Consider the following 26,491-nt stretch of genomic DNA (forward strand, 5'->3'; position numbering starts at 1 on the left):
AAAAGTTTATTTAGAATAACCAAGGAATTGTATAGTTAACTATACAAATCCTTGGAGTAACCATATGCCGGATGAACAAAAAGTTTGCCATTTATTGAAAAACATATGGTTTTATATAACAAGAAAACTTCTCTAGTATTCTAAACATTTATCACGTACCCCCTCCCCCAAACCTCCGCTTCAAGCTCTAGATTCGCGCCTGCACATTGTGAATTATATTTCTTACATCAAGATGCTTATTACATTATAAAATAAAATGGTATTCATCTTCAATTGTTGAAATGAAGATGAATTGTTAAAAAAAAAAAAAGCATTGACATCAGTTTTAAAGTTATTGTTCATAGGAGACAGTTATGATTTATAGTCTCTTTTTAAAACGTAATATAATTTTACCTCTTGGAGTTTTTCTATATTACTTCTGTAATCGGATTTTGAAGAACCCGAAGGGGCACCACATACACTCATGCATATGTCTTTCATTCAAGAAATCTCAAAAGCATTTTTGTCTCAATTTGTATCTAAAAATAGGGTTCTTTAATTTTAATAAAAGCTTGCATAGCAATTTCCTTAAAAACAAAATATAACAAAGGCAAAGTTTTAAAACACAAATTCATTTTTTCTTTTTTTTTTCTTTCATAAACTTGAAATTTAACCACGCTAAACCGTTAGGTTTATTCAACAACAACCATTAATTAATCAATAAGTAACGATAAAAAGACAATTGTGTATTGGATTAGGTTGATTGAACATGATGATTAGTGAATTTGCAATAAGCCGTTGGTCACGTGCCGAGTGGAACGCGTTGATTAAAAAGTAATTTAACTTCAAAATTACAATATCTATTGATACCTAACTTTACAGATATGAGGTATTTAATCATATCCTCCTATATATCCATATTCTCTGTGATCTTAAAACATCGTTTTAGTGTCCTTATTTTTTTAATGCAAAAACGTTCTTCTTAGTCAGCGCCATTAAGAATTCCTTTGCGGTATTTCTACACACCGAAATATATGGCCTTACTATTGGTAAAATACCACAGTACTTAGTGTCACTAACAGTCAAAATTTTGTGCCGTGAAAACTGGAAATGAAGTTTAGCGGGACATAGGAAATTACAAAAATATTAGAATTGTTTACTTACATAGTGTAAGCGGGATGCGGGAATCTAAAAAAAATAAATAGTAACTATAAAGCGAGATCCGTGAACAGAACCCCCAAATGAGACCCCATTAGTTGTGGCTTATTTTGGGTCTTTTTAGCTAGTTTCCTTCCCCTACATTACTTGTAAGTTGATCGTTTTTGTAAAGCAGCACTCGAGGTCTGACAGTATATTACCAAGAAATGCACAAAATATTGAAAAAGAAGGTTTAAAAAATTTAAATAATGGTATGCACACACACTCCCCTGTCAGCACAGACAATTGTATTTTTGTAAACGCGCCAAACTCATTTCTTCCACAGTGAGACAAGCTTTACAATGTTGATGGTGGTGAAAATCTAGTCCAAATAATTATGACGTCTTGCAAGGCTATTTTATTTCTGGAACGCTTTCCTCTGACGAAGCCGAAATGTGAAACCAAATCAACAAGAAGTCTAACATTTATAATAGAACTGAATATAAAATCGAAATGTAAATGGGGAATGTATCAAAAGACCAAAGAGCAGATAACAGCCAAAGGGCACCAATGGGTCTTCAATGCAACGAGAAAATCCCACAACCCGAGGAGGGGTTCCTAACCAAAGACAAATGGCGGGGGGGGGTCCAACTACATGTTCCCATTCAATACAATACAATCTGCTTTATTTGAAAAACACTCCGTCACATTGACATGTGAAACAATTAAGAGGTAAATTACAAAATACAATCACATACAATTAAAAAAATAAATAAAACAACTTAGAAATAAAATATATGGAAAATTACTTTATATTATAATATTTTAACATTATAATATTTTAGTTAACTTTGAAATGAATTATATATAGACACATTTTTAAGTAATAAGTTAATATTTGTCAATGACAGTTAGTCCTTTCATTTTTGCTTAATTCTGATATTTCACATAGTACTCTGGAATATGCTGATTTCTGATATTTTTTAACTAATAAAGAATTGCATTCAAATAAATAATGGAATTCATTGCCAATTGCAGTTAAACACAGATTGCATGTCCTTTCTTCTTTTGGAATGACTTATACCATCTTCCCAGCTCTACTGGGATTTTACATTGCAGCGTCTTAATTTTGAAATATATTTACGTTCGAATGGTGTTAATTTTAAAATTCAAATGCATTGATCGTCCAATAAAGAACAATGAAGAAAGGGGGTTCCAACATGTCCAACCCTCAGACCCTCCTGGATCCCTGCCTGTGAGGCATGCTTTAGCTTGCCATTAAACAAAAATGTATACTAGTTGAGTGATAATGGACGTCATATTAAACTCTTCGATATAAAAAAAGAAACTAAAATAAAAATCATACAAAGGTCACAAAGGCCATAACTTCTGGCTCCTGACTTGGGAAAAGTGCAAAATGCAGTGGGGATGAAAGCCTTTACTGTAAATTCCTGAAATTACAATTATATAAATCATCACACATCTTTGCGCATTTCTTGAAATTGGTCATATTAATAAATGCATGCAATATTTTCAGAAAATTTCAATATATAGGCTTTTTAAAAAAAAGTCAATCTTGTGCATGATTTATCAATGATTATACTTGCACAATTAACGCATGTTGTTCTCAAAACTAAGAGGTTTCTATGCTATTTATGACAATTTTCATGGTTCAGTGGTTATAGTTAAGTTTTTGTGTTTTGGTCTGTTTTTCTCATACTTTATGCAATAGGTCTACTATATTTGTTGTATGAAATGATTGTAAGGTGTACATGTCTAGTGGGATGATGTCATCTGACCTTGACCTCATTTTCATGGTTCAGTGGTCAAAGTTAAGTTTTTGAGTTTTGGTCTTTATCTATTAAATACTATAAGCCATAGGTCAACTGTATTTGGTGTATAGAAATATTTTATGATCTATATGTCAGCATGGTCAGTGGTGCAGGTTTTATTTGACCTTGATCTCATTTTCACGGTTCATTGATCAGTGTTTTTGTGATTTGGTCTATTTTTCTTAAACTATAAGTAATAGGTCAACTATAATTGTTGCATTGAAGCATTGTTAGCTGTATATGTCTGCCTGGCATGGTTCATCTGACATTGACCTCATTCTCGTGGTTCATTAGTCTTTATTTATTTATCTTGGTTAATGTTCAGTTTATGTGACAGTTGTGATAAAGCTGTATACTTAGGACTATCAACATATTATCAATGATTAGTAAAAGAAGGCGAGACATTTCAGCGTGTGCACTCTTCTTATTAAACACGCATTAATATACATCATGTACATTAAACAGCAAAAAAAAATATTGATGCAAGATGCCATTCAATAATAACTTTTACTCTTTTATGTATAGGACAAGAACTATAGAAGATACAGAGAAATTATAAACAGCAGAAATGATAGGCAATTTAAAATTTGCAGAAGCAAACTAAACCTAAATGGTAAGGCCACTTTTATTTTTTTTTTTAAGTTGTTGAACTTGAAAGATGATAATCATGATTACTATAAAAATTAAAAGATGTGGTATATTAAATATGAAAACTATCGTGGCTTTAAGAAAGCAATTGTAGGCCTGTGACGACCTTCAATAATGAGAAAATCCATACCCTATAGTCAAAGTAGGCAGCTATAAAAGACCCAAAGATGAAAAATTGAAACAATCCAACATGTCCAAACTGTAAAACTAATTGCCTAGTTTATTACAAAATAAATTACAAAAAATAAATATAACCGGTATGAAACAACAACAACAACAACCACTAAATTTTAGTGTCAGACTAAACTTACAAAAACTACAGGCTCTGAACTTTGGACAGGCACAATAGGAATATGGCAACCTATGATGTAAATTTCCTGAAAACACAGACTGGACTAATGTAAATCAACTAATATTTCGCGAATACTTTATTTTGCGTTTTATACTTTCTAGTCTACATCACAGCTAATTATTTTTCACAAGGTTCACAAGTTTACTTAATGAATTTTAATAAAGAAAGATACATATGAAAAACATTTATTGCTGTTTCTCTCTCCATTTATAACATTTTATTTGTTTATTTTGTGTATTTATAGGTGAACAGACATCTTGGTTTTCATGATCAATAGGTCATTACTGAAGAGGAAACTTAAAGTTGAAATTTATTTACAAAGTGCATAATTGGATTAATTTGAACTGGAATGTGTGCTTTCCTGCAAAAAAGAAACAGGAAATTTCATCATTATCACATGATAATGCCCATAAACAAAATAGAGTTCTATCATAGATACACAAAAACACTATTGCATAAAAGCAACAACATATTATATATATTATTCGAAAGAAGGGAGAATGCAGAACAAATACTATTTTGTTGTTGAAAAAAGGAACACCAGTTTTATCCACTCATTTACATCGCTCCCTCATATCAAATATACGGAAGAAGATCATTGAAGAACAATTTGCAAAAATGTTTTCTCTTAGAAGTGAAGGAAAATGTTAAGTGAATGGAATAATGTATTCACTGAATTCTTACGTAGTGGATTGAATAACTGTACACAAGCTGAAACAGAAGACAATTTTAATTTAAAATAACACGAAAAGTGTATATTTTATTATTTAATCTGCAAATATATAAACAAATTCTTTAGAACACCACAAATGGTATGACATTCAAATTGGTTGCTTATTAATGTATTGCATTGAAACAATTACAAAGAAAACAGAATCATTTGCTACAAAAAAATTTTATAAATCATAGTTAAATTTTATAAAAAGTATGAACAATACCTAGATCTAAACAGTCAGATTTTATCAATTTTCAATGTCATTAAAATGTTGAGTCAAACATTTATGAAAGTTTTGAATATCATTTGCATCAACTATACAGTCTTGTAATAATTATATTCATACTGTTTGTATACATGGTAAAGCGAAGAAATGTTTAACAAGAACAAATAAGGGAAATTTGATGTTCAGAAATTTCCTTAGAGGAAATTTGAAGAACAATGATTTCCTTAGAGGAAATTTGTTGTCTTGAAGGAAATCTTTTTCCCTTGAATAAACAATTTCCGTTGAGGAAAAAACAATTTCCCTTTGAGGAAAAATCTTTTTCCTTTAGGGAAATTTGATTTCCCTTGAGGAAAACAACTATTCCTCTAAGGAAATTGTTGAAAAAAGGGGCATAACTTTTTTAACAGTGGTGCTAGAGCCAAAAAATTTTAGGACAAAAATCAGGGAACCAATACCAACCAAGTTATCAACTTCATTTTGACGTAACTCCAAAAATTAAGGTGAACAACTTTTGCACTCAGCGGAATTGCAAACTTGTCCCGGAGACAAATCTGCATTTCTGAGATGTTTTACAAGGTTCCAAAAATGTGTTATGCCCTACAGCTTTACATCCAGCTAAGGCAGAAGTATATTCTCTTTTATTCTCATATATCCAGTATTTGCAACAAATTGTAATTTTTCTGAAGAAAAAAATTCAAATGGAAAATAATGTTTGTATTGTAATATAGTATGTTCCCATGGGAAGAAAAATTGTTCCTATGTGAAAAAAAATTGTTCCCATGGGAAGAAAATTTGTTCCCATGGGAAGAAATATTGTTCCCATGGGAAGAAAAATTGTTCCCATGGGAAGAAAATTTGTTCCCATGGGAAGAAAATTTGTTCCCATGGGAAGAATTAATTCCCATGGGAACTTTTTGTATTCATCTTTTCCCATGGGAACTTTAAAGTTCCCATGGGAACTCTAAACTTCCCATGGGAAAAGTATCTTTTCCCATGGGAACTTCCAATGTTCCCATGGGAAATTCTAATATTCCCATGGGAATTATCAAATTTCCCATGGGAAATGTACTTTTAATCAGCTGCAGTGACAAGAGTGACAACAGTGACAAGTTGGGACATATGGCATTTTTTCAGTTTTTCAATAATCTATCACTGGGCAAATTTTTTTTTTGATATCTTGTAAACCGACAAAGTCAGATTTGCCGATACCGGAATGGCAAATTTGTCCCGCACAGTGTTTTTGTTTTTCGTTCATTTTTTTTTTTTTTTTTATATAAATAAGGCCGTTATAGTTTTCTCGTTTGAATTGTTTTACATTGTCATATCGGGGCCTTTTATAGCTGACTATGCGGTATGGATTTTGCTCATTGTTGAAGGCTTTACGATGACCTATAGTTGTTAATTTCTGTGTCATTTTGGTCTCTTGTGAACAGTTGTCTCATTGGCAATTATACCACATCTTCATTTTTATATATGAATATAAAAATAACAAATTAGTTTCAGCTGTTTTTAATTTAGTGATAAAGAAATCAATATTACATGAATTTCAGAAATAGTAATGATTCACAGTATAATGTGTGCTCCTAAGTTATTGCATTTGTCAAAACACATATATAGAAAAACATAATATGTTTCTGCAATAACCTTTTCTGGTGTTTACCTGAAATATCGTTGATTTCATTGTTTTCTGTGATGTAACCATTCATAAATGTTTAAGCAATTCGTGTTTGTGGAGTTTTGGTATTCAATCTTCTTCAACTTCATATCTGCTCTGGTCTTCTATCTGTTTTGAATGACAATTGCATCTACGAATTTATAAGGCCAAGAGGATTTTTTGTTCTTCATCAGTCACGTTATTGACAAAAGCAATCAATTATGGGCATATACTTCGGGAGCTATGATCTATCTTTTAGTTGATAAAGTGACTAAGTCAATCTAGATATTACTAAAATTAATTTTAGTTCGCCCATAATGATGTAACCACCAATCTATAGTTCTACCCTGCCACTGCTCAGATCACTCCATTTAGTAAAATTGCCGAAAATTTGTTTTAAATGAAAATATTATTTTTAACTCCAAACATTTTCATATAATTATCGAAAACATGATCAGATGTATTTTCTAGATTTTGTTGTTTATTTTGATATTATTTATGCTGGATGATATGATCAATTTCAGAAGACAAAACGTGCGTTAAGCGTACAAAATTTTAATCCTTGAATCTATGATATAAATCAAGTAAGCGAACCCTCAAATGACCATATTACATTAAATAAGAAACGCCCGAAGTAAGACTAGTCGACTACGCCATGTATACAAAATATAAAACCCCGGAAATGTGTTTGGCCAATTTATAATTTTAATCATCTTCATGAGGGGCGAAAGTTACCAGAGGGACGGACATTCAAACTCATTGTCTAATAGATTGAAAAACATATGGCTGAAAAAGAAAAAAGACAAACAGACAAATAACAGTTCACATAAAACAAAATAGAACACTATAGAGACTATACAACACGACCCCACCAAAGCCTTCATCACGAGTCTATTCGGTCCTGCCTTCTTTCTTTTTTATGTTTATCCTGACTCTTTTTGTATAAATTGTCATCCTGCCCTCTTTTTATTTTTTCTCAATACTCTTGTCCTGCTTTTTTCAAATTTCATTCTAGCCTATATCCCCCCCCCCCCCCAAGAAAACAAACCCAAACCCAAATCAAATGGTAGCCCAAATTGATCGTACAGCTCTCTCTCTATATATATATATTGGCTTTATTTGGTTGAAAAGAAAACCTGAGTATCTTATTGTTCACTGATGGTGTATTTAAAATCAAGTTCTTCAAACATGATTGATTTTATCATTTTCTAAGTTAAACGCAGTTTGTACCTGTTAAAGTCACCTTTTCATTTATTATCATAATTTTCTTTAAATGGAAACACACAAACTACGTGTGTACACCTGTGTGTATATTTGACATATATTTTATATAGGTCAAGCATTGCAAACTATACCATCACACATTGTAAGTGTTGTTTACATTTTATTTTACATTAATATATATATATTATTCGATAGTCATACCTTTTATTTACTTTACTTTTATTTTATTTATCTCATAAGATTTGCACTATTAAAGTAACAGGTGAAAAAGGGGGAAAAGTCTGATGTGCACTGAAATTAATCATCAAACTATTATTTTTCTTTTTATTTAAAGTCATATTGTTGCTTTATAAACATACTGATGCAAGTGTCTTTTGAGTTTTATATCGTATTACCTTCACCAAAGAGCGAAGCCTATATTAAATGGCCCAACTTGGCCAAGTATAACAATACGGTACGAATTATGTTAAACATAAATCGAAAAACAAACATGTACGACGGCAACCAACGACAACCACTGTGTCACAGTTGAAAAATGGACAAAAATTGATTTTGCTAATTGAAAAACAAATTAAAACATGAAATTAGATTAGCTTAATTTTCTAAACCGGACTTAAATCCTTCAAAATAAAAATAACAAAATCCCTAAGTTAGTGAAATATTGCACATATAACAAAAACAGTGATTTTACAAAATCTTTTACAAAATGTCCGAAAAGTCTCAAAATCAATGTTTGTCCATTTTCCCACTGTGACAACTGCATAACGCTCCTGACTTGGACTTCCGAATCAGAGACTTTGTATATATATCGTTACCTTTTCCCAAAAAAAGGGATTTAATCTAAGAAGTTCTCACATCAACTTAAAAATACAATGAAAGAATCATAAAAAAATACAGTAACACCAAATAGATATTGGTGGCCTTCGGCTGTTGTCTGCTCTATGGTCGGGTTGTTGTCTCTTTGACACCTTCCCCTTTTCCATTCTCAATTTTATGGATACTATTAATTTAAATGGTAAAACCTTTTTATTGAAATTAAAAAAACGAAAATAAAGGGATTTATGCATGTCAGTATTATTCCCGGTTGATTTAACAACAAAGCGTTTAAAAATGGAGAGTTGTCTCATCATTGACAATCAACATCTTCTTGGTTTTTTTATATAAAAACAAAATATGTTTTCTGTTGTGTAATTCTGTAATTATTTACGTTTTTGCATGGGATTTCATTACTTTTGTATGGGTCTTTAAAGTACAGTTGCCAATATTAGAGGGGAAAACGACTTCATAGTTAAACTTTTTATGTTTACAGTACTTGATTTCAGTAAACTGCAAACATTTTCCGAATCTAATACTAACTTATTAATATGTTACTTGGAACTGCGTTTTCACTGTCAATTTTATCAGTATTTAAAAGTAGTGTGCTTGTTCTGAACTTATTTTTTATTATACCCGCAAACAAAGTTTAAAGGTTACATAGAATTTACTGCGTGGTTTGTCCATCGATCCGTCTCTCTTTCTATCTATGCCCTTGGAACTCGGACAGTTCTGGTTACAGAGGCGGATTTAGGGGGGGGGGGGGGCAGGGGACCCGGGCCCCCCTTTTTTGGGAAAAAATTTGATTGCTTATATAGGGAATCACTGAAGCGTGACTGGAGCGGGCCCCCTCTTAGGTCAGTCAGTGGGCCCCCACTTATGAAAATTTCTGGATCCGCCACTGGGTTATATATTTTCCTATGTACCATTTATTATATTTTGTTAATCGACCTTTTCCAAGTTTAGTTGACATTTCTAAATTCAAGAGGTCGGTCATTGCATTTAACACCCGAACAAAGAGTGAGACTATATACAAAGGACAACAAAACTCATAAGACGAGGAAAGACAGACACAACCATAACAAAAAGAAAAAGAGACAGACAAACAACAGTCCACATTCACCAATCAGAAATCTGAAGACTGAGCAAGACGAACCCTAATAAAAAGCCAGATGAATTTAAATGCTACTAAGAAAAGATTGGCAAAAAAAATAGGGTTCATGTGATTCGATAAACAACTGTCAATCATATCATGGTGAATATATCGTTTTAAAAAACATACCATTGAAAAGAAGGACGAAAGATACCAGAGGGACAGTCAAACTAATAAATCGAAAATAAACTAACAACGCCATGGCTAAAAATGAAAAAGACAGACAGACAAACAATAGTACACATGACACAACATAGAAAACTAAAGAATAATCAACACGAGAACCCCACCAAAAACTAGGGGTGATCTCAGGTGCTCCGGCAGGATAAGCAGATCCTGCTCCACATGTGGCACCTGTCGTGTTGCTTATGTGATAACAAATCCGGTAAATACTCTAATTCGGTAGGTCACATTCATAAAAGGGAAGGGGATTGTAGTTACAACGCAAGGAACATATCCATTCCGATATCATTTGTGAAACGGTTATTCCACAACGGTCAATCAACTTGTGATGGCGTCCGTAAAATTTACGAAGGGATGATTTTAACTTCACCAGTTTAATAGCTTCCTGTGAGCAGCAATCCTCTATCAAGAAAATCATGATAGGAAATGCAAGCAGGGGAATATCGTATCAATTTGGAGATATATACCCCGTATGCAGGTACTGCTAGAATGTTGCTACTTAGAAATGAAAAGTTCTCAATTGGAAAGGTGAAATCATCTCTTTTGTCGTAAAGTTTTGTTTTCAACCGACCCTCATTGCCAATTTCTAAATGTACAATGCAAGTCAAGATATGAGGTCGACTTAACTGTATCTGTAGTATCCTTTATCGCTAGTTCGATGGGATAGACGAGTTCCACACAGTCACCAAATTTTGAATTATTTAGTGAAAGAACATCGTCTATATAGCAGAAAGTAGAGTTACAGGATATCGCTAACTTCTTATCTTTCTTCCTAAGAAGTTCCTGTATGACGTCAGCCTCATAAAAACAAAGAAACAAGTCGGTAAGAAGAGGGGCACAATTTGTTCCCATTGGAACGCCGACAGTCTGTTGAAAAACATGCCCTCCGAACGTAACAAATATGTTGTCAATCAAGAAATTAAGCATCTTGATAATGTCAGTTTCAGAGAATTTTTTGTTCGAATCAGAGTGATCCTTTACAAAGTAGGATTTATCCCTCCCTATAACATAAGATACTTGTATCTACGTTGGCCATTCTTTTTTTATGAAACAAAGCAATACCAACTCTTTCAATTTGTCTTTTAGTTTGGAATGTGGAATACTTGTGTTAAGTGTAGAAAAGTCAAATGTTTTAATACTTTTACAAGATGAAAGAGAGTTAGATTGAATGTACTCTAAAAGATCTTTGGAATTTTTAAGTATCCACTTCTGATTCACGCCACCTCTAGAATAATAACTTTGAAGCCCGTCTTTGAATGCTGATAAAATAGATGTTGATAATTTAGAAAGAGGTTTCGTGGAGCACTTTGAAGACCCAGCAATATACCGTTGTTTGTAAGAGCACTTGCGTTGATTTAGGTATCCAATAGAGTGATTGAAGATCCAGTTCTTCATCTTTGGTTGAAATTCCAAAGGATCATAGAACAGACCTATGATAATCCAGGATTTCCTCTTTGGTAATTGTCGTGAGGGTATATGTTGAGTTTCCAAGTGAATTGTCAATACCTAATTCGTTTATCAAGCAGTTAATGTAATGAGTTTTACACACAAAAACGATGTTGTTTGAGGCTTTTATCTGCGGGGACAAGGTTTATACTTGATAATCTTAAAATAAGAACTTTTAATGATTTTTTAAAACGCAATGTAAATCAAACGTGTATAATTTTTTTTTTTTATGTTTTTTGTATAGATATTGGTGGTATTAGTTATGATTGAGAGACTTCAGCCTGATTTGAGTAAACTCGTGTAGCGAACAAAATAGAGGAATATGAGAGAAAAGGAAAGTAAAGTGAAAACTACTGGTGATGAAATTAGTTGTGGATATTGTAAGAAGGTATTCACTTCAAAGATTAACATGAGAAGACACGTAAGATTAATACACATTACTGATAAAGGAGTAACGTGTGATATTTGTAAAAGGCCATTTAATAATCGCAATTATTTACTTCGTCACATGAAAAGTATGCACTCTTCACTTGAAGAAAGTTGCACGTGCGAAATTTGTGATAAATCGTTTAAAAACGACAAGTGTTTGAAGAATCACATGAAAATTCACACTGGTGATAAAGTGCTCGTTGATTGTAAATTTTGTGGTAAATCATTTTCAGGAAAAGATTCCTTGGCGAAACATATCAAAATACACAAAGGCATTAGGAGTTTCAAATGCCCCGTTTGTGACAAACAGTTCTCACAGAAAGTTAATCTCCAAACTCATGAAATTGTGCACTTAGGTTTAAAACCTTTCAAATGCGACATATGCTCGAAACCATTTAGGAGACAACACCATCTAGAGTCTCACCGGAGAATACATACGGGGGAACGCCCATATAAATGTACGCTATGTACATTTACTGCCATCTCAAGTTCGCAACTACGTAGACACATCGACTTACATTCGGGAGAAAAACCCTTTAAATGCTCAATTTGTTCGAAAGCATTTAGTCTTAAGAAATATGTAAAAGCACATGAAACTACACATAGAGAAAAGAAAATTGTATGTAAACTGTGTGGTAAAGCCTTCGTCAATACCGATTCCTTGTATAAACATGGCCTTGTTCATTCAGATAAAAACAAAGTGGAGTGTGAAATATGCGGAAAGGTTCTGAAACATCTACCAAATTTAAGAAGACACATAAAAGAATTGCATTCTGATGAGAACAATTTTACCTGCCATATATGCGATAAGTCATTTAAGAGAAAAGCACATTTAAAAGTGCATGCCAGAATTCATTCAGGCGTAAAACAGTATAGATGCAAGATTTGCGACCATGGTTTCTATGACAACACTAATTTAAAACAACATATGCGAATGCATGCGGGAGAAAAGCCCTATAAATGCCTGACGTGTGATAAATGCTTTGCGTCGAATCAACACTTGCGTAACCATCAACTAGTCCATACGAAACAAAGACCATATATATGTACAGTTTGTGATCGGACTTTTACGACAAATACAAACCTCAAGGATCATATCAACGTACATACCGGAGACCAACGGTTTCAATGTACGGTTTGTGAGAAGCGGTTTACGTTCCGATATGAAATGAAGTATCACATGAGATATCATGCAAAAGAGAACAACAAAAAACAGACAAACAATGTTTGAAATGGCTACATGAGATACGTTATATTTGAATTTATAGATCCTTTGAATAAACACTTATATTGTTTTTTAATATCTGTAAAACATTGATTCTTTTAATAAATCGAAATATAATTAAATATCATTACTATACAGCTATGTTGGTTACTAGTTTTTATTTATTTCCATGCTGTTTACAAGAAGAGAATGCGAATGCAGCTACATTTGGTTATTTTAAGTTTCAATTCATTTTATTACGTTTAGTTCCTTTCTTCATAGCAGAGGAGAACTACTGTTGTATATGGTGGTCGGAGAAGTCCATTCGCGTTTTCCCGTTTTCGACTTTCATATTCTATAGGGCGAAAACGCGACATCGCGAAGTGGAAAAGGCGAAAATGCGAAATCGCGAAGTCGAAAACGCGAAAATGCGAAGTCGAAAAACGCGAAACCATTTTACCGTTTTTGACTTGGCAATTTCGCGTTTTCGCCATATAGAATATGAAAGGCGAAAACGCAAAATGACATTAACCTGCCACCATACCTGTCCGCATGTAAACTTCTAGAATTTGTCACCAATATAAGTATATCGCAATCCGTTACTGTATCAACAGCCATCGGTGTTTCATGTGTGTATTCTTAAACAAGTATAATTTTCTCTCGTTTTTAGCAATGTATCACTCTCTACTGTCCTTATATATTATTCTATATTCTGCGTGTCCATCCAGATTCACGTGTATACCACGAGGGTCCGGATTGGTAGTATTGTTTATTTCTGTGTTCTTTAAATTGTTATGTCATTTTTTTCTACATTTTATTTATCTTACACATTATTCTTTCTTTATTTTTCATATTTTGTCATCCCAATATATTTTACTTACTGATGTTTAGTTACATTACGACGTTTATCTCTGATTTATATACTGGTTACCAATGTAGATGACAAATTTGTGTCATTCATGACAATTTAACAGAATCAACATGATCTATGCGATTATTCTTGGATGAAATTAATATTACTTTAATATTACATTTTTTGAAACCATTTTTATCAATTTTCAATTTCATGTGTTGTTTCCGTATATGTTATGTTTCATTGCTCATATTTTAGCCGCTCGTCTTGAGCCTACCCGTTTTATCCGATAACACCTCATAAAGCAATAAAATTATACTTTTTATACATCCGACCTATTAACAGACCAGGTTTTAATAAAGATTGATTTATGTCACCAAAATACAGATTTTCGTGTAGATTTTTCACACAATGATATCAATATAGTTAATACCCCAGTCCCACTAGGCCACGATCGCACTACGTTCTGTGAAAAAAATGCAAATTTTGATGATCGCGGTACGATCGTGTAGGTCACAGTAAGGTCGTACCACGGTCCTGGTGAGGTCTTCAAGATCGTGAAGAGCGTGGCCAACTTTGAACATGTTCAAAACAATCGAAGTGCGGTCGTGGCGAAATTAGGTCGTAGTAAAAGCGTAGTGAGAGCGCACTAAGATCGTAGTAAGATCGCAAAGGTCGCTGTACAATCGTAGCGATAGCGTGATTCTTTTCGGAGAGATTGCGCTACGATCTCACAGCGACGTTATCACGATCTTACTACGACCATCACGTTCTCACCGCGACCCAACTACGCTTCCACTACGACTTTACCACGCTGTTCACGACCATAGTACGATTCTAGCACGCCCTTGCCGTCCTCGTCACGCTCTTCTCACGACCTTACTACGTTCACACTACGACCATCATTTTTATTGTCATTTTCACATAATACCCTAGTCCCACTAGGCCACGATCGCACTACGATCTGTGAAAAAAATGCAAATTTTGATGATCGTAGTGCGATCGTGTAGATCGCAGTAAGGTCGTATCAGGGTCGTGGTGAGGTCTTCAAGATCGTGAAGAGCGTGGCTAACTTTGAACATGTTTAAAACAATCGTGGTGCGGTCGTGGCGAAATAAGGTCGTAGTAGAAGCGTAGTGAGAGCGCACTAAGATCGTAGTAAGATCGCAAAGGTCGCTGTACAATCGAAGCGAGAGCGTAGCGAAAGCGTGATTCTATTCGGAGAGACTGCGCTACGATCGCACAGCGACGTGAACACGACCTCACTACGACCATCACGTTCTCACTGCGACCCAACTACGCTTCCACTACGACTATACCACGCTTTTCAAGACCATAGTACGATTCTAGCACGCCCTTGCCGTCCTCATCACGCTCTTCTTACGACCTGACTACGTTCACACTACGACCATCATTCTCATTGTCATTTTCACATAAAATATATAAAAAAAGCTCCCTAGATTTTGTTTGTTTGAATGTAATTATCCATTTGCTCTAACGGCTTAACCATGATTCTCGTTTTTATATAGATTAGACCGTTGGTTTTCCCGTTTAAATGGTTTAACACTGGTAATATTTTGGGTCCTTTATAACGTTCTGATTGATGTGAGCCAAGGCTCCGTGTTGAAGGCCGTACCTTGGCCTATAATGGTTTACTTTTATAAATTGTTACTTGGATGGAGAGTTGTCTCATTGGCTCTCATACCACATCTACCTATATATATTGATACATCTATGTCATCTCTGCTATAGTTCACTAAAATATCGTCATTGAGCTTCATGGACCAGCAATAGGTTGTAATTTAGGTTGGATTGGTCGGTCCGACATCTCTGCTTGATCAGGATTCGTTACTTTGCTCCCTCTGCCTCTACATCAACTCCTACCACTATGCCCACGTGTTCTGGTAGATTTTGGTGGCATGACTGTATTGTTTCCGAGAAATCTACGATTTAATCAGAAATAGAAGGAATTGAACTGTATTGATATGGAACACGATGTTGACGTTATTGCTGAAAACGTAGTAAGATCGCGCTATGCACGTAGTATAATCGTGGTAAGAACGTGTAATAATCGCAGTAAGATCGTGTTGCAATCGGATAACTCGTGGTATGGTCGTAGTGAGAACGTGAAGAGCGTAGAAAGATCTTGATAAGCGTAGTGAGGTCGCAGAATAAGCGCGGTGAGAACGTGGTATAATCGTAGTGGGATCTTTGTAGAAGCGTAGGGAGGACGTAGTAGCATCGTGAAAGCAACGAAAATTTACATTTTCATGCCGCTCATACCGCGACCTCACCACGATCTAAATTTATTTTAGATCGCGGTGAGCGTGGTGCGATCGTGGTCTAGTGGGACTGGGGCTTAAAATATATAAAAAAACTCCCTAGATTTTGTTTGTCTGAATGTATTTATCCATTTGCTCTAACGGCTCAACCATGCTTCTCGTTTTTATATAGATTAGACCGTTGGTTTTTCCCGTTTAAATGGTTTAACATTAGTATTTTTGGGGCCCTTTTTATCGTGCTGTTCGGTGTGAGCCAATGCTCCGTATTGAAGTCCGTACCTTGGCCTATAATGGTTTACTTTTATAGATTTTTACGTTGATGGAGAGTTGTCTCATTGGCACTCATACCACATCTTCCTATATATATTGACACATCTGTGTCATCTCTGCTATCTTTCACTAAAATATCGTCATTTGAGCTTTATGGACCAGCAATAGGTTGTAATTTAGGTTTGATTGGTCGTTCCGACATCTCTTGATGACAAGTATTATACTACTTATGTGTATAGTATCAGTTTAATAGAAGTCTGGAGCTGGCATGTCAGTTAACTACTAGTAGTCTGTTGTTATTTATGTATTATTGTCATTTTGTTTATTTTCTTTTATCACATCTTCTGACATCAGACTCGGACTTCTCTTGAACTGAATTTTAATGTGCGTATTGTTATGCGTTTACTTTTCTTCATTGGCTAGAGATATAGAGGGAGGGTTGAGATCTCACAAACATGTTTAGTACTATTTTTAATTTTAGTTTTCTGTGTACTATTTGGAGTTAAGTATGGCGTTCATACTTTGCTCCCTCTGCCTCTACATCAACCCCTACCACCACGCCCACGTGTTCTAGTAGATTTTGGTGGAATGACTGTATTGTTTCCTGGAAATCTCCGTTTTAATCAGAAATAGAAGGAATGGAACTATATTGATATGAAACACGATATTGACGGTATTGCTGAGAACGTAGTAAGATCGCGATATGAACGTAATATAATCGTGGTAAGAACGTGCTATAATCGCAGTAAGATCGTGTTGCAATCGGATAACTCGTGGTATGGTCGTAGTGAGAACGTGAAGAGCGTAGAAATATCTTTTTAAGCGTAGTGAAGTCGCAGATTAAGCGCGGTGAGAACGTGGTTTAATCGTAGCGGGATCGTTGTAGAAGCGTAATAAGAACGTAGTAGCATCGTGAAAACAACGAAAATTAACATTTTCATGCCGCTCATACCGCGACCTCACCACGATCTAAATTTATTTAAGATCGCGGTGAGCGTGGTGCGATCGTGGTCAAGTGGGACTGCGGCTTAACAAACATAATGCCTTTCTTTTTTCGATGTTCAAAATATTGAATGCAAGTAAGGCAGCAACCATTTGATTTTCTGGGGGGGGGGGGCTATGGGTTTTTTTTTCTGGACAAAGTCGAAAACAATTTTTTTCTTTCAATAATTTTAGCATTACATATAGTGGCAGCTGAGGGTGAAACAAACAATTTTTTTTCTCAGAATCAAAAACAAATGATTTTTTTTCTCCAAAAACTGGAAACAAACTTTTTTTTGCAAAAAAAAACATAGCCCCCCCCCCCCCCCCCCCCCCCAGAAAATCAAATGGTTGCTGCCTAAATGTAACCATTGTGTCATTTTGTGTACATTTTATGTGTGTAAAATGTGTATAAATTTATAAAATATATTTAGAAAGTTATACAATGAAACATGCTAAGCTTTCAATGATTTTCTCGATAACATCTGATTAACAGACTTTAGCCAACCCGATTAAAGAGACCAACCGCCGATATAGCTGCATACTCAATATAGATTAACCGACCAATCTCTCGGTTAGCCGAGTATCGGCCGTTCTATTATGTCTGTTTGTTTCGTTCACGCATCGTTGTCAATATATTGGAATTTGATGCGAGAAAGGTTTAGCTAGCTATAAAACCAGGTTCAAGCCACTATTTTCTACATAAAAAGATGCCTGTACTAAGTCGAGAATATAACAGTTGTAATCCATTCGTTTGTTGTGTTTTATCATTTGAAATTGCCATTTGATTCGGGTCTTTCCGTTTTGAATTTCCCTCGGAGTTCAGTATTTTTGTGCTTTTACTTTTTACATTATCAAACGTTTGGACTTACTGGATTAATTTATAATGAAATATACCTAACATTTTTTTGACAGTTGCCAGCGAATCCAAAAGCCTTAGAAATCACCTAACAAGGTCATACTTAGGGAGCTACCATTTGATTTTTATGGCGGGGGGATAGGATGAAAAATTTTGTCCAACTTTTTTTTTTAGTTGTAATCCCTGTCATGCCTTTTTATTTTTTACTCTATTCGGTCCTGCCTTTTTTTTTACTAGTTTATCCTGACTTTTTTTTACACAAATTGTCATCCTGCTTTTTTTTTTACCAAGTTGCTCATCCTGCCTTTTTTTTTACTCAAAACTCCTGTCCTGCCTATTTTTTTCAAATTTGACAGCGAATCCAAAAGCCTTAGAAATCACCTAACAAGGTCATACTTAGGGAGCTACCATTTGATTTTTATGGCGGGGGGATAGGATGAAAAATTTTGTCCTACTTTTTTTTTTAGTTGTAATCCCTGTCCTGCCTTTTTATTTTTTACTCTATTCGGTCCTGCCTTTTTTTTACTAGTTTATCCTGACTTTTTTTTACACAAATTGTCATCCTGCTTTTTTTTTTTTACCAAGTTGCTCATCCTGCCTTTTTTTTTACTCAAAACTCCTGTCCTGCCTATTTTTTTCAAATTTCATCCTAGCCCCCCCGCCCCCCATAAAATTCAAATGGTAGCTCCCTTACCAGTGAATGGTCAATATACAAATTATTTAAAATAAACGAAGATGCAGTATTAATTTTGTACAAACATTTTATTTTACTTCATTTAACCTTCACCTAGTAATTTACCAACTGAAACGTGATAATTATAGGCATACACATTGTATGTTTGTTGGTGTGTGTGTTTGGGCGAGTTTTAGTTTTAAAGCAATTTGAAGACGAAAAGAATTAACAACAGTCTGCATGGTTTGTAAGACAATGAAGTTGTGCTGCTGGTACCAGGTTCGTCTTTAACGTTTTGTTCCTGCTGATCAATAATGGAAATGTCAGTGATGTCATTTGTTGATACACCTTCCTTTTCTGGTTGTGTTACAAGTTCTGTTATCATTTCTAATGGGATGGATTCGTCTAAACATGTGACGTTGTCAATCAGTATAAATTGCCCCATGAAATCTTCAACCAATGTGCTGTCAATTCTAGTATTTTCACACGGAAATTCGTAGCCGTAGACAGATACCGAATGGATGTCTTTTGGCATTTTACCCAAATGAATAAGAGAATGCCAATTATTGAACTTAAAATTCTTGTCAGCTTCTGCTGTTTTGATTTTAATAATCTGTAATGGAAACAATTGAATATCACAAACTGTTCTTGTACAGAGTTTTAAAAACAAATGGTGGTAACAAATACAATTGTTTTGCTAGTTGAAAGAACCTCTTACTAACACATATATATCACCCGTCGAAAGTGACAAGATAGGGACAGACTAACTTGAGTATAATCCTTTTTTCGATATCGCCTAGTTATCTTTTATTATAGCATCCTTTAATACTTTAAATAAAAAAAAAAAATTTATTTGCTTTCTTACATATTTACTTTACAGTTATTTTAACATCCAAAGCTTATTCTGCCTCTTTTATTGTATTTTTTGGTAGATACCATTTGATCTTTATGAGGTGCTAGGTTGAAATTTGAAAATCAAATGGTAGCTCCCTTATCTGCTGATCGAGATAAAAAAAAAGTTGACAATTTAGATTTATAGTTTAACAACGCCATACTGTAAATTCAGAAATTTTTGCGTGCATTTATTATTGCGATTTTGCCATTTTAAATACGATTTTTATTTTTACGATTTTGAGAAAAATCCTGTTTATTTTATACAAAGTATTTCAAAATGCGTGTTTAAATTATTGCGTTTACAACTGTGTCTCATTTTTCGCAATAATTTCTGAATTTACAGTATTTTCCGGTGTCCACCCTAACTATGATAAAGGACCAAACTTATCAGTAGTTGTCGTGTGTAATATTACTTTATTTTTTAATTGGAGAAATGAATGTTAATGGCAGATCATATTGTTTATGTATATTATATTCACAATTCTTATAGACGGGACGATTTAAACTTTGACATATTGTATGGATACATGTATATTGTTGCCGTCTCTGTGTTACCTACTAGAGATCTTTTTTGTTATTTTTGTCTTTGTTGTTGCTTTATCGTTGTTGTCTACCCCACAACTTCTTTAATTGATTACTCGGAAAACAGTCAAAATTGAAAGCACACATTCCAATAGTCATAATCTTTTATAGATCCGTAGAAAGTTTCCAAGTTTTACTTAAGATATTGCATTATCAAGATCCAAAACTAATCTTAAAATTATACTTCAACTTACCTTATCTTTCGTTTTGACTGTTATTTCCCATGTGACCTTAGCTAATAACTTCCTGTTCTCAATAAGCTTTTCGTAGGTCATTTTGTTGGTCAATCGTATGTCTATTGTCACCCATGACAGTCGCATATTTCCATTTTCCATCGTTGTTTGGTTGGCAGCATCCATCCACTCGACCACTGCTGAATCTATTTGTAAGGAATGAACCCAAGCTTGTAAAATTTGGCGCCAAAGATCGGTTGACAGAGTGTCGTTTGCTATGAAAGAAACATCTAGCAATTGTGTGTAGTCATAATAAGCTTCCTCCAAATTACAAAATCCAGAGGTCTGTCAAATATGTAATAAAAAAAGAAAATGTTATATATAACTTATGTTTTAATAATATCATGTAGTAGTTACAAGTAATGATAAATTGTGTCGGATTTTAACTAAGAACTCAAGTCTAGAGGATATCAAAACCAATAAGAACAAAAATGGGGAAAAAACGGCTAAAGGGCATAACAGTATGAATTTTGAATAGTGAAAGCCAAAAAAATGGAGAATGATAAACAAAAAAATATGTGCAGAGAAAATGGCCTAAAGAAATTAAAAATACAGAATTCTTCGGAATTGCAATGGGGACTAACTGTGTATCACTTATTGCGGACCTGTTTCTGTATTGTTATGAGTTACAATTTATGACTAAAAAGAATGTGTCCCCAGTACACGGATGCCCTATCCGCATTATCATTTTCTATGTTCAGTGGACCGTGAAAATGGGATAAAATCTTAAATTTGGCATTAAATTAAAAAGATCATATCACAAAAACTTGTGTACTAAGATTTTAGTTTTTTGGACTTCAACTTCATGGAAAACTTCCTCGACCAAAAACTTAAACTTGAAGCGGGACAGACGGACGGACAAACGGACGAACAAACTGTACGACGAACGAACGGACGGACAGACCAGAAAACATAATGCCCATAAATGGTGCATAAAAATTAGCAAAGACCCATCGAAACAACATCTGATACAAATATTTGATAATACTTTTAGATATTGGATGATATATACATTGGCTCTCAACAATGACGACTTCAATATGTACACGAAAGAGATTTATCATGTTGAACTTAGTATATACTTTAAATAAAGCCAATACTAACAATGAACACTGTCCCTTTCTGGATTTTGATATCTATATCATTAACGGGAAGCATAATACCAAAATTTATGATAAAAGAAGTGATTTTTCATTTCCTATTGTTAATTATCCATTTAAGATGGTTCTCTTAAAACCATCTTATGATGTTTATACATATCAACTTGTTCGATTAGCTCGTGTGTGTGTAACAATATATTAGATTTTAACGAAAGAGATATATGTATTACTGAAGAATTATTACACCAGGGTTTTCAATATCACAAACTAGTCAAAACATTTGATAAATGTTATTCTCGTTACAAGGACATCATTCCTAAATATAAATCAAAATTGTGACATCTTATACGTTCATGTATTTCACATCCAATCTTTAATGGTAATATTCTTAACAAAGCACAAAAATGTCGTCATTCACCTCAACAGCTAACAAATCTTCTTTAAACAGACTTATCAAGAAGGGATATAGTTACTGTTATCAGGTAGTTAAAGATGGCATATTTTGGCTTCGTATTTATTGACTTATAAGGGTATTTGCATCGTGAATAAACACATTTATTCTGAAACTAGTTGTTGGCTTGATGCGTGTAATATATGTTCTTCGCATATATTTTATGATGGTATGATACTAAACCCTTAACAGGAGGTGTTGTGCTTGATATTCATACATGATTAAGACATAGCATTTCAATCAGCTCAAACTTGTTGTCGTTTGTTTCTTGGTATAATATTTGAATTTCGTTCATTATTTTGTACATACACTAGGCCGTTAGGTTTCTCGTTTGAATTTTGTTCGTTTTTCATTTCTTGGCTTTTTAGAGCCGACAATGACAGGAACATATATATATTGATTAGATATACTGTTCCCACCTATGCAGTATGGGTCTTGTTCATTTTTAAAGAAGCAGAATCATTTGTATGCCCCACCTACGATAGTAGAGGGGCATTATGTTTTCTGGTCTGTGCGTCCGTCCGTCCTTCCGTCCGTTCGTTCAGGTTAAAGTTTTTGGTCAAGGTAGTTTTTGATGAAGTTGAAGTCCATTCAACTTCAAACTTAGTACACATGTTCCCTATGATATGATCTTTCTACTTTAATTGCCAAATTAGACTTTTGACCCCAATTTCACGACCACTGAACATAGAAAATGATAATGCGAGTGGGGCATCCGTGTACTATGGACACATTCTTGTTTTTTTTTTTTTTATTAAAGTCTCGGATAATGTCACTTAATGTTATACCACCTTTTTCAAATGATTTTCAAAAATATAAAAAAACACACTTACCTCATTCAAACATAACTTGTCAGTTGAGCTATTTTCAGTAAAATTAACTAACAGTTTAAGAGTGCTATAACTTAGGATTGGAAGTAAACCTATATTGTCAATAAATCGTGTGCCATAGCAAACAGGTCTATCATCTATATCCATATCTGCCTGCGGTATGCAATAATAATTCTTGTAAAGTTTCCATCCTAAAATTAGAACTGGATTGATACTGTAGTTATGACAACCCGGTAAAGACGATACCTCTAGCGAAGATACGCAATAACGCAAATCTGACAACGACAGAGACAGCGCATACTCACGACTAACAGATGGACTGTCTAATAAGAGGGATACCCTTTCGGTAGGCGTCATGCCATTCATTTGGTCGATTAGTCCAATAAGAATGCTGGTAAACAACATTGGTGACATATTAAATTTCTTCTGACCGTTGCATTGTCCGCAGTATTTATTACTATAAACTCGTCCTTGATGGTCATAAACCCATGGTCCAACTTCCTTGATATCTTCCATTTGGCATAATAAATCTAAATCCGGTGTTACTGTTAGGTCTCTGTCAGGACATGTTGATATTACTTGTATACCTTCGTCCGACTTATCAGAGCTTATTTGTTTGCATTCGTACAGACTACGATCAAGGGTCTCTGATTGGTTGCTTTGTTTTTTAGGGTAACAACAGTCGTTGAAGATATGACAGGCTTCATCACATCGACAGTACTTAGTATTTATTGATTCCAAAAATTGACAAGTGGCATACGTCTTACAAGGATCGTTGGTAAACATGTCATATTGTTTCATTGTACAATTAACAATATCCGTTGTCAATAAACCACCGTTGTCAACTGTGTTATCATGTGTGATACTTTCTGGCGGTTCCATTGGTCTGTCATCTACAATACTCAAGCCGAGAATGTTATCTAACATATCCGAAAACTCGACAGGTACGGCACCAGTTGCACTGTTTTTGTCAGGTGGATTTATTTCTTGCATAGTTGTGGTATGTTGCTCGTATTCAGTAACGTCTGGTGTTTTAGCGGTATTTGGAATTTGATAACCTCCAAGCCATAGTCCAGCATTGACAAATAGAATTCTTAATATAAGATTGAACAGAAAAAAATTTAACGACAGCTGTCTGTCCATTTTTAAAGCGAAAGTTCATTAGATATTTTACCACCGTTTATATATTGCTGTTTTTTTTTTATTAATTTGATATCTTCGATTCTATCAGATGTTTTCATTTTTGAAATGTATACTTATTTTCATTACTGACCAGTAACAATATATTCTCAATGAAAAGCATTTGTAATTGACGGACCGGTCGTCTTTCGTCTACTTATGTCACTATCTAAATCTGAAGCGTCTATGTTACGTTCATCAATCTATTTATTAAAACAAGATACTGCAATAAATGAAACCAGGGGCGGATCGAGCCATTTTTAAAAAGGGGGGTTCAAAACCCAGGATAAAAGGGGGGTTCCAACTATATATGTCCCCATTCAAATGCATTGATCGTCCAAAAAAAGTGGGATTCCAACCTCGGGACTCTCTCCCCCTGGACCCGGCACTGGAAACATACATGTCCTAAGGGGTAATTTGTATAACCATACGAAACAAGACAAAGTTTTTTTGTATATCAAATTAACGAAGGTTTTATTGTTACCAAATGTCAACGGACTGAGTTGAAGGTATTAAACTCACTAACGGTCATTTTATTTTTAATATTACGAAAATATGTTATAATTTTTAATCTCTGCTTAGGAAATTGTTTCCAAATGAAACTCGGAAAAGTAACAAAAACCCGAAAATTTCAGGAAATGCCTAAAATGTCTACCCCATTTATCTTAAAAAGTAGCACATGTAGGTGTATTTTTTTACTACATGTTTAATTTTACTTAGTGAAAAATAGCTTAAATGCAAACAGTTTTGTTTCAGCGGTGATGTTTTGACGATATCAAGTCGTACTTTGACCTATAATGGTTTACTTTTAAAAATTGTTACTTGGGTTGAGAGTTGTCTCATTGGCACTCATACCACATCTTTCTATATATGTTTGTTGATAAATATTCCGTATCAACTTCACAAATAAAACATGATCGTATCTTTCAATGAACTTTTAGAAACAGGACGAGACTCTCTTTGAAATGTGCGCACTGTCGAACCCTTCTTCGTCTGAAAAAGATTAATTATGTGCGCACTGTCGAACCCTTCTTCGTCTGAAAAAGATTAATCATGTGCGCACTGTTGAACTTTTCTTCTTCGTCTGAAAAGATTCAGAACGTAATTACTGTTGAACTTTTCTTCTTCGTTTGAAAAGATTCAGAACGTAACTACTGTTGAATCCTGTTCTTCATATAACTTATTCAGATTAAATACATACCTCATGTAATCACTGTTAAACCCTTCTTCGTCTAAAAACATTTTAAAATGTACTCACTGTAGAACCCTGTGTCTTCCTTAACAGACGAAAGAGGATCAAAGAGGTCCTCTCTGGTTAAACAGATAAATTTAGACCATGACATATTGAATGAACTCATTGGAACGATTTAAACCTAATTTTGTCCTTGTAATATTATATGGACCCTTGTGACGACTTGAACCTTGGTAACTGTTGCCTTTATTTACGTAGTATATGGACCCCTTGTGACGATTTAGACCTTGACATCTTATATGGACATCTTTAAACGAATTGGACCTTTACATAAATTGTCCTCAAAAGTGAAAGAAGTACTCTTTGGTTCAACAGATAAATTTAGACTTATTGAATGGACATTTTTGGACGATTTAAACCTAGCAATTTTATTTGGACCCTTGTGACGAATTAAACCTTTACATAGCATATGGACATCTTGTGACGATTTAGACCTTGACATATATTGTCTGGACATTTTACAACGAATTGGACCTTTACATAAATCTTCCTCAAGGTGTCAATAAAATATAACAAGTGTTAATTACCTATTCACTGTTAACCCCAACCTTTTTAAGTCATACTAAGGACATTTTTATCTTTTAATCGTGCTGCTTTTCCCATGTGAAACTGGAATATCCACAAAAATCAGGAAAAGCAATTATTGCTTTTCATATTAAATGTTTATATATATATATATATATATTTATTAATAGTATCGGAAGCACATGTCTGTGTTTGTTTATGTTCAACACGTGTTGATGAGCACATGGTTGCATACCTGGTTTGTTATTGTATGATTTGATTGGCTTTTGTTTGTCGCAATGCAGGTATCCTACCCGTTTGTACGAGGGTAGGATCGTGATTCTCGTGCAGAATCTCATTATAAATAATAGATATTTTTATAACTAGTTATTCGACGTTCTGTCTTTCAGAGTAGCATACCTCCGTTTCGTTAAACATATTCCCCACCCCAACCCACTCATTTGATAGATTTGAGTTAGACAGTTTAATGATGTGACAAGATAAATTGTAATAATAATGTATTTATTGTCTTTTGTAGATTGTTGTTGATTTT

At 34.2% G+C, this 26,491-nt stretch overlaps 2 protein-coding genes and 1 long non-coding RNA gene across 3 annotated transcripts; 2 read left to right on the plus strand and 1 right to left on the minus strand.

The window, feature by feature from the left end:
• Nucleotides 1–1,078: 1,078 nt before the first annotated feature.
• Nucleotides 1,079–6,132, plus strand: LOC139523302 (uncharacterized). The gene is made up of 3 exons (XR_011664590.1): nucleotides 1,079–1,367; nucleotides 3,474–3,561; nucleotides 4,193–6,132. It is a non-coding gene; the product is annotated as an uncharacterized lncRNA (long non-coding RNA).
• Nucleotides 6,133–7,819: 1,687 nt separating this feature from the next.
• LOC139523300 (zinc finger protein 184-like) lies at nucleotides 7,820–13,154 on the plus strand. The gene is made up of 2 exons (XM_071317168.1): nucleotides 7,820–7,909; nucleotides 11,607–13,154. Exon 2 carries the CDS (start codon nucleotides 11,685–11,687, stop codon nucleotides 13,020–13,022), a length of 1,338 nt encoding a protein of 445 aa, XP_071173269.1. The 5' UTR covers nucleotides 7,820–7,909; nucleotides 11,607–11,684; the 3' UTR covers nucleotides 13,023–13,154.
• Nucleotides 13,155–18,983: 5,829 nt separating this feature from the next.
• On the minus strand, nucleotides 18,984–23,851 carry LOC139522341 (uncharacterized). Its single transcript, XM_071315874.1, has 3 exons — nucleotides 23,007–23,851; nucleotides 20,584–20,907; nucleotides 18,984–19,526 (listed from the first exon to the last, which is right to left on the minus strand). Exons 1-3 carry the CDS (start codon nucleotides 23,802–23,804, stop codon nucleotides 19,113–19,115), a joined length of 1,536 nt encoding a protein of 511 aa, XP_071171975.1. The 5' UTR covers nucleotides 23,805–23,851; the 3' UTR covers nucleotides 18,984–19,112.
• Between the last annotated feature and the right edge of the window lie 2,640 nt (nucleotides 23,852–26,491).

This window comes from Mytilus edulis, chromosome 5 (genome assembly GCF_963676685.1).
Source record: "Mytilus edulis chromosome 5, xbMytEdul2.2, whole genome shotgun sequence".
NCBI classification, from domain to species: Eukaryota; Metazoa; Mollusca; class Bivalvia; order Mytilida; family Mytilidae; genus Mytilus; species Mytilus edulis.

Excerpts from the sequence above, each read along its gene's own strand:
- LOC139523300 (XM_071317168.1), top strand. The coding sequence starts at position 11,685 with ATGAGAGAAAAGGAAAGTAAAGTGAAAACTACTGGTGATGAAATTAGT.
- LOC139522341 (XM_071315874.1), bottom strand. The coding sequence starts at position 23,804 with ATGAAACAATATGACATGTTTACCAACGATCCTTGTAAGACGTATGCC. Across the intron at positions 20,908-23,006 it reads ACAAGTTATGTTTGAATGAG|ACCTCTGGATTTTGTAATTT; the intron begins GTAAGTGTGTTT and ends CATATTTGACAG. Across the intron at positions 19,527-20,583 it reads CAGTCAAAACGAAAGATAAG|ATTATTAAAATCAAAACAGC; the intron begins GTAAGTTGAAGT and ends TTTCCATTACAG.